Source organism: Pseudochaenichthys georgianus, chromosome 23, assembly GCF_902827115.2.
Source record: "Pseudochaenichthys georgianus chromosome 23, fPseGeo1.2, whole genome shotgun sequence".
Taxonomy (NCBI): Eukaryota; Metazoa; Chordata; class Actinopteri; order Perciformes; family Channichthyidae; genus Pseudochaenichthys; species Pseudochaenichthys georgianus.
The window spans coordinates 10,307,909-10,320,010 of NC_047525.1; the positions used below are offsets into that span (position 1 = coordinate 10,307,909).

Sequence of the window (12,102 nt, forward strand, 5' to 3'; positions counted from 1 at the left end):
AATACCTCCATGCTCTCAGAGACAGCTATATATTTCCATTACAATCGCTCTGACAGCTCTCCGATATCATCCAGCACTCGGTGCATTGTTGCTGATTGGCCACTCTAATGATGCATCAACAGGCATGGCAGCACATTATTGACATGCCATTACAAATGCATGTCAAAGCTTTTCTTTCAGCAGCACATATAGCGCTGAAACACAGTTAATGGTCATAAATATCATGCGTAAGAGAAAAGGGGAGTTTTTGTTTTGATGATACATTTTTACTATCCATGGCGAATCCTTCTCAACACAAAACATACTTGCACACTCATGGCATTACAGTACATTTACCTGCACACACACACATTTCCATTATCTAGGTTCATTTGCATTGGAGCAAACAAACATCCAAGCAAAGGAGCGAGCCTTATCAGGGTCTGAAATGAAACCACTGTGGGTGAAGCGCAGAGGTATTTGTTTGAACATAATGCTGATGGACTGATATGCAGGATGAGCCTCGTCTACGTTACAGCGTTTCGTAATCCCAGCAGCTCAGCGCCTGGGGACAGCTGGGTAAATAAATAGGCTGTAGACACACAAGGTGAAACTGTATCGCCCTTCTCACTCCTGTCCTCTCTTAGAAATATGGAGCCTATTCCTCTATTTCTATGTATAGTAGCCTACATGGGATATACTAAATAAAAAAAGAATCTGAGCTTAATGTTTTACAGGTGCTTTCTTGCTTTAATTCAATGGTTTATTGGTTTAAAAAAATCTTTACAATTTACAATTTTTATGTAATTTTTAGATGAAATGGAAAAGTATTGACAAAAGCTACAAAATACCTATCATAATAATTCAATTTTCTTATTTAAACGGTTTGGCTTTAAATGTTTTACTGATTTGTATTTGTTTTTCCTCATACATTTTTTAGAAGTACTTACTGTTTCTTTCAGCCTAAAATAAAAACAACGCACGTGCCTTGTTTGCTACCGTCGACAGACTAACTAACCCCCCAGTGTCAGTAGCCTCTGAAGTTCTATCCACCAGGGCGTGCAATGAATTTGCCTCCTTCTTCACTGACAAAATTCAGAAAATCAGACAAGCAGTCAGTGCCTCTGCATCAGGTACAGCAAATGTTTTGTCTCTGTGTCCACTTAAAATCAATTCAAACACCATGACACAATTCCATCAGATTAATGATAAAGACCTAGAGGACATTATACAACTTCTGAAATCCTCCTCCCGCTGCCTTGATATTATTCCAACAGGGTTTTTCAAAAATGTTTTTCCTTGCATGGCCTCAGATCTACTTCATATAGTAAACAAGTCTCTTCACTCAGGTATTTTTCCACACCTGAGTCATTAAACCGCTCTTAAAAAGCATAATCTAGACGCTTCAGTCATGAACAACTACAGGCCCATATCAAACCTGCCATTTCTATTTAAAATCATTGAAAAAGTAGTCTTTCAACAGTTGAGTAATTTCTTGCATTTAAATAGCTGTTTGGATGTGTTCCAGTTAGGCTTTCGTCCAAACCACAGCACTGAGACTGCTCTTGTAAAGGTCTTCAATGACATCCACTTAAACACAGACAGTGGCAGAACTTCAGTGTTAGTATTATTAGATCTCAGTGCTGCGTTTGACACTTGACCACAACATATTACTAGACCGACTAGAAAACTGGGTGGGACTTTCGGAAACAGTTCTAAATTGGTTTGAATCCTACTTAAAGGACAGAAACAACTTTGTTTCTATAGGTAAATACTAGGGCTGTCAAACGATTACAATTTTTAATCAGATTAATCACAGCTTAAAAATTAATTAATCATGATTAATCACCATTCGAACTATGTCCAAAATATGCCATTTATTTATGTATATTGTTGTGGGAATGGAAAGATAAATGAAAGAAGGCGGATATATCAATTTAACATACAGTATCTATGTTTATTATAACATTTTTCTGCATGTCAAAATGAAAGACAACCCACACACCTATCAATCATCAAACCGTGGGGTCTTAATTCATTACGTGTTGATTTCTATCAACGGGGGAATACTTCAGGAAAGTCGACAGAGGGGGGGGGGCGCGCTAGTGGAGTACTTCGTGACCACAGAGTGTGAACGTTGTGATCAGCTCCAGCGAAGGGGGGAGTCTCCCTCCGCAGCCGGTTGGCGTAGTTTTGGCACAGTTCCGTTGTACAGACCGACGTTAACAGCAGCCCTGTCTGTGCACACGGAGACCGACTCTGTCGTCCGGTGATCTAACCGCCTTCTGGAAAAGCTTCACAAGTACGTCGGTACGCAAATGCGCTTTGTGACACAAGTGACGGTACGCATTTCAGATTACGCACATAACCTGCGTACCAGTTATGTGCACCCCTGTACCAGAGCCATATTATTACTATTATATGGCTCTGCCCTGTACTCCAGCAAAAGTATTCTACGTCGGGACTTCCTGCAACAACACCACGCCGTTATCAAAGATGTTCTATTGAGAAGACGATCACTACGTGACAAAAGTTTTCAAAACCGTGGCGACTGAAATCAATCTTACTAACTGCTGTCTGTGCAATTTACTCCGCGCGAGTTGGCAGACTTTATTTTGCTTACTTTAACATCATTTTTCATGGTGGGGCTAAGCCATTTCTTGGTATGGGTGTAGCCTACCCCAGCGCTGCCACTGGTGGCACGTATGGGGTGGGCCATTCTGCACATGCGTTAAATATTTTAACGCAATTAATTCAAAAAATTAATTACCGCCGTTAACGCGATAATTTTGACAGCACTGGTAAATACACATCTGAGTTGACAAATATGACATGTGGAGTTCCTCAAGGCTCCATCTTGGGGCCTCTTCTCTTTAACATCTACATGCTACCACTGGCTCAGATAATGAAAAACAACAAAATAAGTTACCATAGCTATGCGGATGACACACACATTTACATAACCATTTCACCAGGAGACTATGCTCCAATTCAAACACTGAGTAAGTGCATTGAACAAATCAATGACTGGATGTGTCAGAACTTTCTCCAATTAAACAAAGATAAAACTGAGGTAATGGTCTTTGGAGCCAAGGCAGAACGTATAAAAGTTAGCGCTGAGCTTCAGTCTGCAATGTTCAAAACAACAGATAAAGCCAGAAATCTAGGTGTAGTCATGGACTCTGACCTGAGTTTCAACAGTCACATTAAAACAGTTACAAAATCAGCCTACTATCACCTAAAGAACATATCTAGGATTAAAAGACTAATGTCACAGCAGGATTTGGACAAGCTTGTCCATGCTTTTATCTTCAGTAGACTGGACTACTGTAATGGTGTCTTTACAGGTCTCACTAAAAAATCTATCAGAAAGCTGCAGCTGATTCAGAACGCCGCTGCTCGAGTCCTCACTAACACTAAGAAAGTGGATCACATCACTCCAGTTCTGAAGTCTTTACACTGGATTCCTGTGTGTCAAATAATAGATTTTAAAATACTGCTGCTGGTTTAAAAAGCACTGAATGGTTTTGGCCCAAAATACATTTCTGACCTCCTGCTAAATTATGAACCATCCAGATCTCTCAGGTCTTCAGGGACTGGTCAGCTTTCTGTCCCCAGAGTCAGAACTAAACATGGAGAAGCAGCGTTCAGTTATTATGCTCCAAATATCTGGAACAAACTCCCAGAAACCTGCAGGTCCGCTGCAACTCTTACTACTTTTAAATCCAGGCTGAAGACTTATCTTTTTGTCGCTGCTTTTAATTGAAACCGAGCCATTGTGTTCATCAGTAAAGTGGAACTTCTGTGTGAACTATTCATATCTTAAACTGCACTGTAACTTTTTATTCATGTATTTTTTCTTTTAATGTTTCTTTTATTATCTTTTACTGTTATTAAATGCCTTTGTCTGAATGTCTTTCATTTTTGTAAAGCACCTTGAATTGCCTTGTGTTGAAAGGTGCTATATAAATAAACTTGCCTTGCCTTGCCTAAAATGATTCAGGCAACTGAATCTCCAAAACAATTAATACATAAATCTTATAAAATAATAATTCATGACCTTCAGGCATAGTAATAATAACATCTAAAAATGTACCTTACAACTAGATCTGTATTCACTGATGTTTGAAGTGTAGCATTTTCATAGATTCAACTGAATACACACACTTTTAAATTTGATCAATATACTCTATAAACCCCCCCACCAAAGTATCATTTGTCATATTGCGCTCAAACCATATTTTCTCAAATTCATACCGCTGCAGTGCCCTTCAGCGAGACACACAATCTGCTGCTCTGAAGATGAAATGTGAACTCTGATCTACCTTTAGGGCAGGCAACTTAAAGAAAAAACACATTTTCCATTTTCTGTCAAACACCAAAAGGGAAAAAGCTGCAAACGTTTTTCTGTGTTTTCATATGACACCTCAATCAACACGCTCACACTTAATCGTCTGTTATACATTCCACATTTATTTAACTCAACTTTAATTAGGAAGCCGACGGAGCGTGTGGGAAAACATATGACATATAGCTTTTTTTTTTTTCATAAAAAACGTCTTTTCCCACGCTGGCTTCTTGAGTAGCTTCACACAGAGTTCACATGTTGACCGTCAGGGAACACATGGTTTCCATTTCATGTGTGGTAACATCATGTGTGTGCAGCCTGTAGGATGTATACACACACAGGCGCTAACACACATAAACACACAGCAGGTGAGCCACCTCATGACCTTTGTCTTGGTTCACACAGCCTCTGGGCTCCCAGAAGGCCGCGCTGCACCTGGAGAAAGGCCTGCTGGAAGTATTTCATCTACGCATGCTTCCACACATGTGAAGCACAGCTGGCGCACCATTCTAATCTCTCTTATTATCTCCCATGATTATTTGCTGCTGTTCTACTTTCTCCTCCTTTGGGAGCACAGGAGGGAGAGAGGAGTAGTACTACCTCTGTTCTTCTGTTTATGGAAACAAAGAAACCAGCTTTAGTCCCTGTGCAGCACAAAGGGACATGAGTATTTAAATGTTTTGCTACTTTGTATTTCTACCCCACTACGAAACAGAGTTAAATAGTGTACTTTTACTCCAATACATTCATTTAGAACCTTTGTTACTTTGCAGATTTGGATTAAAGATGTGAAATATGAGCAAGTCTTAAATCAGACTTTAGTTCCACCTGGAGTAAATTCACAAGCTACCCTGCAGTATACAAAGTCATTCAAACTAGCTGCACCTTTACCAGCTTTGAGAACACTTTAATGATCAATCATTATAAAAAATATCATATATATTATTCTGACATGGACCTGCTTCATGAGTACTTTAACTTTTGGTACTTTACGTTTATTTGATGCCAATACCTTTGTACTTTTACTTGAGTAACATTTTGATTGCAGGACTTTTACTTGTAACAGAGTATTCCTACACTCTGGTAATTCTATTTTTACTTAAGTACAACATCTTGGTACTTTTTCACCTCTGGAAATACATCACCATAAGTCAGCCAACATACTCTGTCTCGATGCACGTCCTTCTAAGTGTTGCTAGTTGGAATACGGGGGTCCGGAAGTTTCTAAACATGGGCCTGAGGGTTAGGGTTATGAAGTCATGAAGTATTTTTGTTTAAGCAGGAGAAAACCACACTAATGTTATTCTATTCTATAATAAAAGCTTCCAGCAAAATCAATGTTATCCTGTACACACCTTTTGCAATCCAAGAAATATGTGTTGCCAGTTATCTTACGAGACAGACATAAAGTGAGGCATCAGCTCATGAGTGAATCTGAGCGAGAGAAAGAGAGATCACAACAAACAACGCCTCACGACTCCAAACATGCAATTGGCCCAGCAAGTCGAGCGTGAGCCTCAAGTCAACAAGCAATCTTTCACATCCTCCCTGCCTCACTGTCTCTCACACATACAAACACAAACATAAACACACAGTGTGTTATGATCTTCCCCAGTCTCTCTGTCTCTCTCTCTGTCTCTGTCTCTCTCTCTCTCTCTGTCTCTCTGTCTCTGTGTCTCTCTCTCTCTCACACACACACACACACACACACACACACACACACACACACACACACAATAAACAGCTGTGAATGGGGAACTACTGGGACCAATTAGGCAGTAAACAGTGGGGCTGGAACTGGTTTACCGCCAGCTAATGACATCCACTAACCTCCAATAATCCTCTATTGGCTGCTTCGTAAAAGCGGCCCACCTACACAATTCCCCTACTTCTCTTTCCGTCAATTTCTCCTTACACTCTCAAGACTTTTCCCACTCATTTCTGCTCCTTCCCGTGTCCTTCTCTAGACACTCGTTGCCCCCTTCTGTTCAAAAGGTGAGCAGGAATGCTGTGTTTCTCTCCCTAGTGGAAGTAAAGAGCTGATATTAAGACAAACAGCGTGCCCCTCTGGAGTCAACTGATAAAACCTAGCAGCAAACACACACTCCACCTCTGACACGAGTAATGGTGTGCGTGGGCAGAGAAATACGGTTGAGAATGGGGTAATGTGCAGCCAATGGCTTGCTGGATGATGTGTGTGAGCGTGTGTGGGGACTCAGCAGGCGCTGCTCTCTAAAGCAGACAAGACAGAGAGCGGGGAAATATGGGGCTTAGGCATCGTAAACACACCAACATGCTATAAATCGTACGCTCAGATCAGTATGCATCACATCGCAGTATACAAATTAGAGGAACTCAAATTCAAGATTTGTAACTCAATTGGTTAATGGGTGCTGTATATTGTGTATTATTACTTTGTGAATAATAACTGAATGTACATGCTTTGTATCACGCTTGTGTGGGGAAATCAATGAAGATATTTACAAAAAATGTCTGCTTAAGGCATACAAATGAATACTGCCCCCTTAGAGCGAGTCATGCTGTAGTCTTTGTGTGTTGCTGTTTCTGCAAGCAATAGTGTGAAAGACACAGGCGGATTTTGCGGGGGGGGCAGGGGGGGCATTGCCCCCCCTAGTGGCTGAAATATATTACAGCATTACTACGTCGAAAACTGTTCCAATACAAATATTTCGTATATCAATATTTTAATAAGGTAGGACACTGGTTAATAATATTGTAGAGTGTTCAAGTAACTAAGGGATATAGTAGTTATCAAATAAGTATAAGATGTGCACAGTGATGATAAGTTTTACAGTTATGTAATCAGGGTTGGGTTGTAACGGAATACTTGTAACGGCGTTACGTAATCAGAATACAAAAATCAAGTAACTGTATTCAGCTCGCGTTACATTTGAAAAACGAGTAATCTGATTACAGTTACTTTCGTAACCTGAAGTGAATACATTTTGGAATACTTATTGGAATAATTGGTGGAAAGATTTCCCCTCAACATGTAATATTCATTATTGTAGGTACAGCCGATTCGAATCATCAGAGCCGCCGCAGATGGACCAAAAAAGCGTTTGAAAAAAAATCACGGGTCCGCTCGCTCAGTGAAACAATAACAACGAAACATGGAGGAACAAAAGTCTGTGTTTAAATCGTGTGTGTGTGTGTGTGTGTGTGCGGTCGCTCTTTAGCCTTACTAATGATTATTTCTGAAGGTATACACAGTGAAGGCGGTGCGTGAAAGGCGGTGCGTGAAAGGCACTGCGCAGCACGCTCGTCTTCTCAAAGGCGGAGTTAACCCTCCCGCTGCCTCCTGGTGCTGCAGAGATTTCATGAAGTGAAGGAGGTGTTCCTTCTATAACACAGCTGTGGGCAGCAGATACTGTGAGTGTCACGGACATGAATTCATAGATCAAGGCAGACTGGTGCACACACTCTCCTGTTTTGCCAATCCGGTGCTTAAACAAATATAGCTCTACACCCCTGGCCGAAATGTCCTTAAAATTAAGTCCGAGTTCGACATTTTAATTCATGTCCTGCCAACGCTGGCAGGACAGAAGGTGACACGCCCGTTCTAAGCCGTGTCCCTCTCTCCTCACATCCCAAGCTGCATCCCCAAAACGTGTATTATGTTGTTACATCGTTTCAGATGTTAAGTTTTAGTTGTGCTCTTGATACGCCATTACAACGGTAAAAACACGTTCAGTTTCCTTTTGCTTTTTGTGTCTCCTGTTCACCAAAACATACCCATCTGTGATGGGAAAAGAAAGTAATCCAAAAGTAATCTATAAGTAATCTGATTACTTTTTAAGACACGTAACTGTAACTGTATTCGGATTACTTTCAGAGCCATGTAATCAGTAATCAGTAATTGATTACATTTACAAAGTAACCCTCCCAACCCTGTATGTAATGCACTGTTGTTGGGGGGAGAGACCGCCCCTTCCATATGAGTGTGTGTGTACGGCGGGCATGAGGCGTGCATGGAAAAGTCATACTCAGTGCGGTGAGCGCTGGCTTTATTGCTACTGTATCCGTAGCATCCCACGCGATAGTTGGGACGTCAGTAAAAAAGGTTTGCCCCCCCCAAGCGCAAATGTCAAACAAATGAAAGACAGCAGAGGCCTGATAAACTCACCGTGTTAATTACACAGAAACTGATAACTAGATAAAACCAGTCATTTCCCGTTTGTTGATAAACGAGGCTCCACGTGACACGTGTGATACAGAGTGAGATACAGAGTGAGATACAGAGTGAGATACAGAGTGAGATACAGAGTGAGATACAGGGGAAGCAGAGCAGGGTAATTCGATGACTTGAAAGTGAGGTGTTGATGAGAACACCACAGCGAGTAACATCTGTCTCCCTTTGAACTTTCTTTGAGTGCAAAACTGACTTAAACTTAGTCTTGCCTCCTAGACATACTGTACAAATCATTAGGGTTTAAAAAACAATTAAATACCGCAAGAAAACACAACAACACAGAGAGACTGTTTCTATGTTTCATGAACAAAGAGCACACTTTAACACACTGAGGTCAGCATCCATGCACATTTTGTTCTCGATCAGCAGCTTCCTCCCTGTCCGCGTCCACGCCGCCTGCACAGCTGCCCACTCAGCTCGACGTGGAAAATGACCTGACGCGTTCACTTGCTGACAAACCTCCTCATTTGAGGGGCAAGGGACACCATTTATCACGGCAAACAATTAGTCTCTAACAACTCTCCGAGGGAAACGATTTGGCTAATGGTGACGGAGGAAAATGTGCTTATTATGCAGAGTAAATAACGCTCCAGTAACCTGAGGGGTCCATTACTGTGTGCGCCACCAGCAGGGGCAGGAATATGGAAACATATATCTACACTTCCTGTGTGCCTCATGCTCATCTGACCCTGTCGTGTTTGGTTCAAATCTGACCAATTTACGACTTTCATCAATCATAAACATAGTGTTTTACATGTGACTGCCTTAAGGCCTTGTGATATCCTCCACAGTAAGCATTTGAACATATAACATTGCTGATCACCAGTTTTATTGAATTTTGAGTGGTTAAATCAACTATGTAACACCAACAGAATAAAATGACCTCCATAGGAAATGAATTGGTAACCCTAGATTATGTTCTTCCATCAGACAGTGCACAGCCAAATCGACAAATGTTAATTTTGGAGTACATATTGAATTTGGAGGACCAGTATACATGAGACCTTGTATACAACTTGAAAGGGAGTTAAATAAAATGTGGTGACAATTCATAGTTTTTGTGTTAATGTAGGAGCAGTTCAAACCGAACCCCATACTAAGGGGGGGGGGGGGAGATGAACATGACAAGAGGGTTAAAATGACTGAGCCGTGACATCATCAACATGCTGCGAGCAGAGATGGACAGGAAAAGAGTGAGGGAGGAGGAGAAGGTCATTTGCTGATGAGGGATGACAGCAGTGGCAGTGGCAGGCTGCAGGCTGCCCCCCCGCCCCCCCCCGGCTGTCAGAGAGTGATCAGCAGGAACTGTGAAGGATGGCCTCTGTTGGACAGGAGCCATAAAGAGAGGCAGGCTGGTTCAAATGCCCCGGGAAATACCAGTGATGAACTCAACTTGAATTCAGCTGATCAGACCTCTCTTGTTCGTGAACAGTTACAGCACCCAGGGAAAGTGTTTTGGCATTTATCAAACAAGTCAGGGCTTCTACACTTCCAACTAATCATATGGCTTCTCTGAGCTAAAGGAATCCAGAGTGTTAATGATGCTCCTCTCAGTGCAGTGAACTCACAGAGATATCAGAGGTCAGGGCTCGAGGCATTTAGAGCTGATACAGAAACTGCTGACCCGAAACCACCCTAATAAAGGAATTACAGCAACACTGGCAGCAGCATGACACCCTATTAAATAACTGCAATAAAAAAAGCCGCAATATAGCTTAATAATAATATCCTGCGAACACAAAGTCAGAGGAACTAATTTGTTTATACACTTCTCAGACTAATTAATAAAAAAAAGGCCAGTAGACAAAAGAAAACACTTTTCTAACCAATTTAACGATGTAATGTGTGGTATTATGGGCATGTGTTGGACTAAAGAAAGACAACTAACTGATCAAATATAGGATGAATGACCATTTTCTCACATCAGCATTAAAGATGGGGGTTTTTGAGAGGATGAGGATGCTGTTGGGGGTTTACCTGTTGGTTGACGCGGCACTGCGAGGGTCCGTGGTGGATGAGGATGCGGACGATGTCCACGTCCCCCCGCCAGGCAGCCAGGTGCAGCGGGTAGCATCCTTTACTGTCAGAGAGGTTTGCGGCCGCCTCAAACTGCAGCAGCTTCAGCACCACCTCCCTGAGAGAGGCAGGACAACATACTGTATCAGCACAGTGGGAGACACATGGAATAGTGTCCCCTTGTCCTTTGAAAACAGCTAATCAAACATATTTAACACCTTTTTAAACATGAAATAAATTAACTAGGACAAGCAACACAGAAGGAACATTAGTTCGCACTGACTACTTTAGAGCAGATTTCTGTATAATAATTAGTCAGTATGGAGGTGTCAGGTTTTGCTGATGGTAGATTGTTGTGTTGACTTTTGATGATGTTTTTGGTTTCATGTTACTGTAAGCAGCTGAGACTGACAGGCCATCTATTGTTTGCTAATGGGATACAAAAAGAAATGCTTAAAGTGTACATGTTTTCTTTGATAATTGCCATGAGTGGAGTAAAAATAATAAATATATATTCAAATTGTTTGTGTTTCCTCTTATATTCAGTGCTAATCTCTACAGATATTCATTTTCTCCTGGTAAAAACAGTTCACACTGTTTTACAATGTGTTGTTTATACGTGAAATGTTTGCTTAGCTGGGTCTAACATTAAAAATAAGAATGTTGGTAAATGCTCCATAATTTATCATCAATATCTTCTATGCTTCACATATTTCAATCCGAGCTTCATTGTTTATTTGAAGTGTAACACCTTTACCAAGTACAATGATGAGGAGGGTGATCTATTTTTCATCAACACTGGATACAAGTCTGGATGGGTTCAAAGCAGAGCACACATTTCACCGTGTGTGCTGTGAGCTCTGCATGTGTGACCATTAAAGAGGGTTTCATCCCTCCCAGTATTATTATTATTATGAAAACATAATTTTGCACTTTACAAATACATGCAAAAGACAAAATCAAGTGAGTTGGCTGTATTTGATCAAATCAAAAATGGAATGATGTATGTGAACATTTGCACTCAAGGCTGAAGCACAGAGTATGAGGGTTTTAGTTTGTGCTAGACAATTTTAGCTGCCCTTGTTAATGCCAGTGTCCCGTTTGTACTTGTTATTTTGACTGAATAGCTAGATCTGCATTCTTAGTACATGTGATGCTGTCAGCAACAGTTGGCACTTATTTAAAGCAGGTAGTCTGAACCAGGCTCAGGTCATGAAGGGATTCACAATGTTAGGAATGACTTCGGACTATAGCAGCCTATAGAGGAAGCAGTGGAGGCACAGTTCCACTGGAAATGATTATCAATAATTTAGAGAAGACAAACACATGTTCCCCTCTAATAAAGTAATCAGAGCTATTACACAAATACATTGAGCGGGAGTGCCTGGGTTTTGCTAGGATTAATACTGTTTGGTATCAGGAAGTCTCCAGCTGAAGTTGTCCCTGCTCTCTGAAGAGGAAAGGTGAAGTGCCTAATTTGCATTAGAAATGTCAGGGGGGGGGGGGGGAGGGAGTAAAGGGCAGAGGCTCTCCCAGGAGCCGGCGT

At 41.3% G+C, this 12,102-nt stretch overlaps 1 protein-coding gene across 2 annotated transcripts in view; it reads right to left on the reverse strand.

Moving 5' to 3' along the window:
• Window positions 1-12,102, reverse strand: part of anks1b (ankyrin repeat and sterile alpha motif domain containing 1B) — a 229,359-nt gene that overhangs the window by 153,462 nt on the left and 63,795 nt on the right. For both annotated transcript variants that reach the window (XM_034075301.2, XM_034075302.2), the window contains exon 3: window positions 10,518-10,674. In XM_034075301.2, coding sequence (XP_033931192.1) covers window positions 10,518-10,674 — 157 coding nt within the window. The remainder of the gene's footprint in view (window positions 1-10,517; window positions 10,675-12,102) is intronic.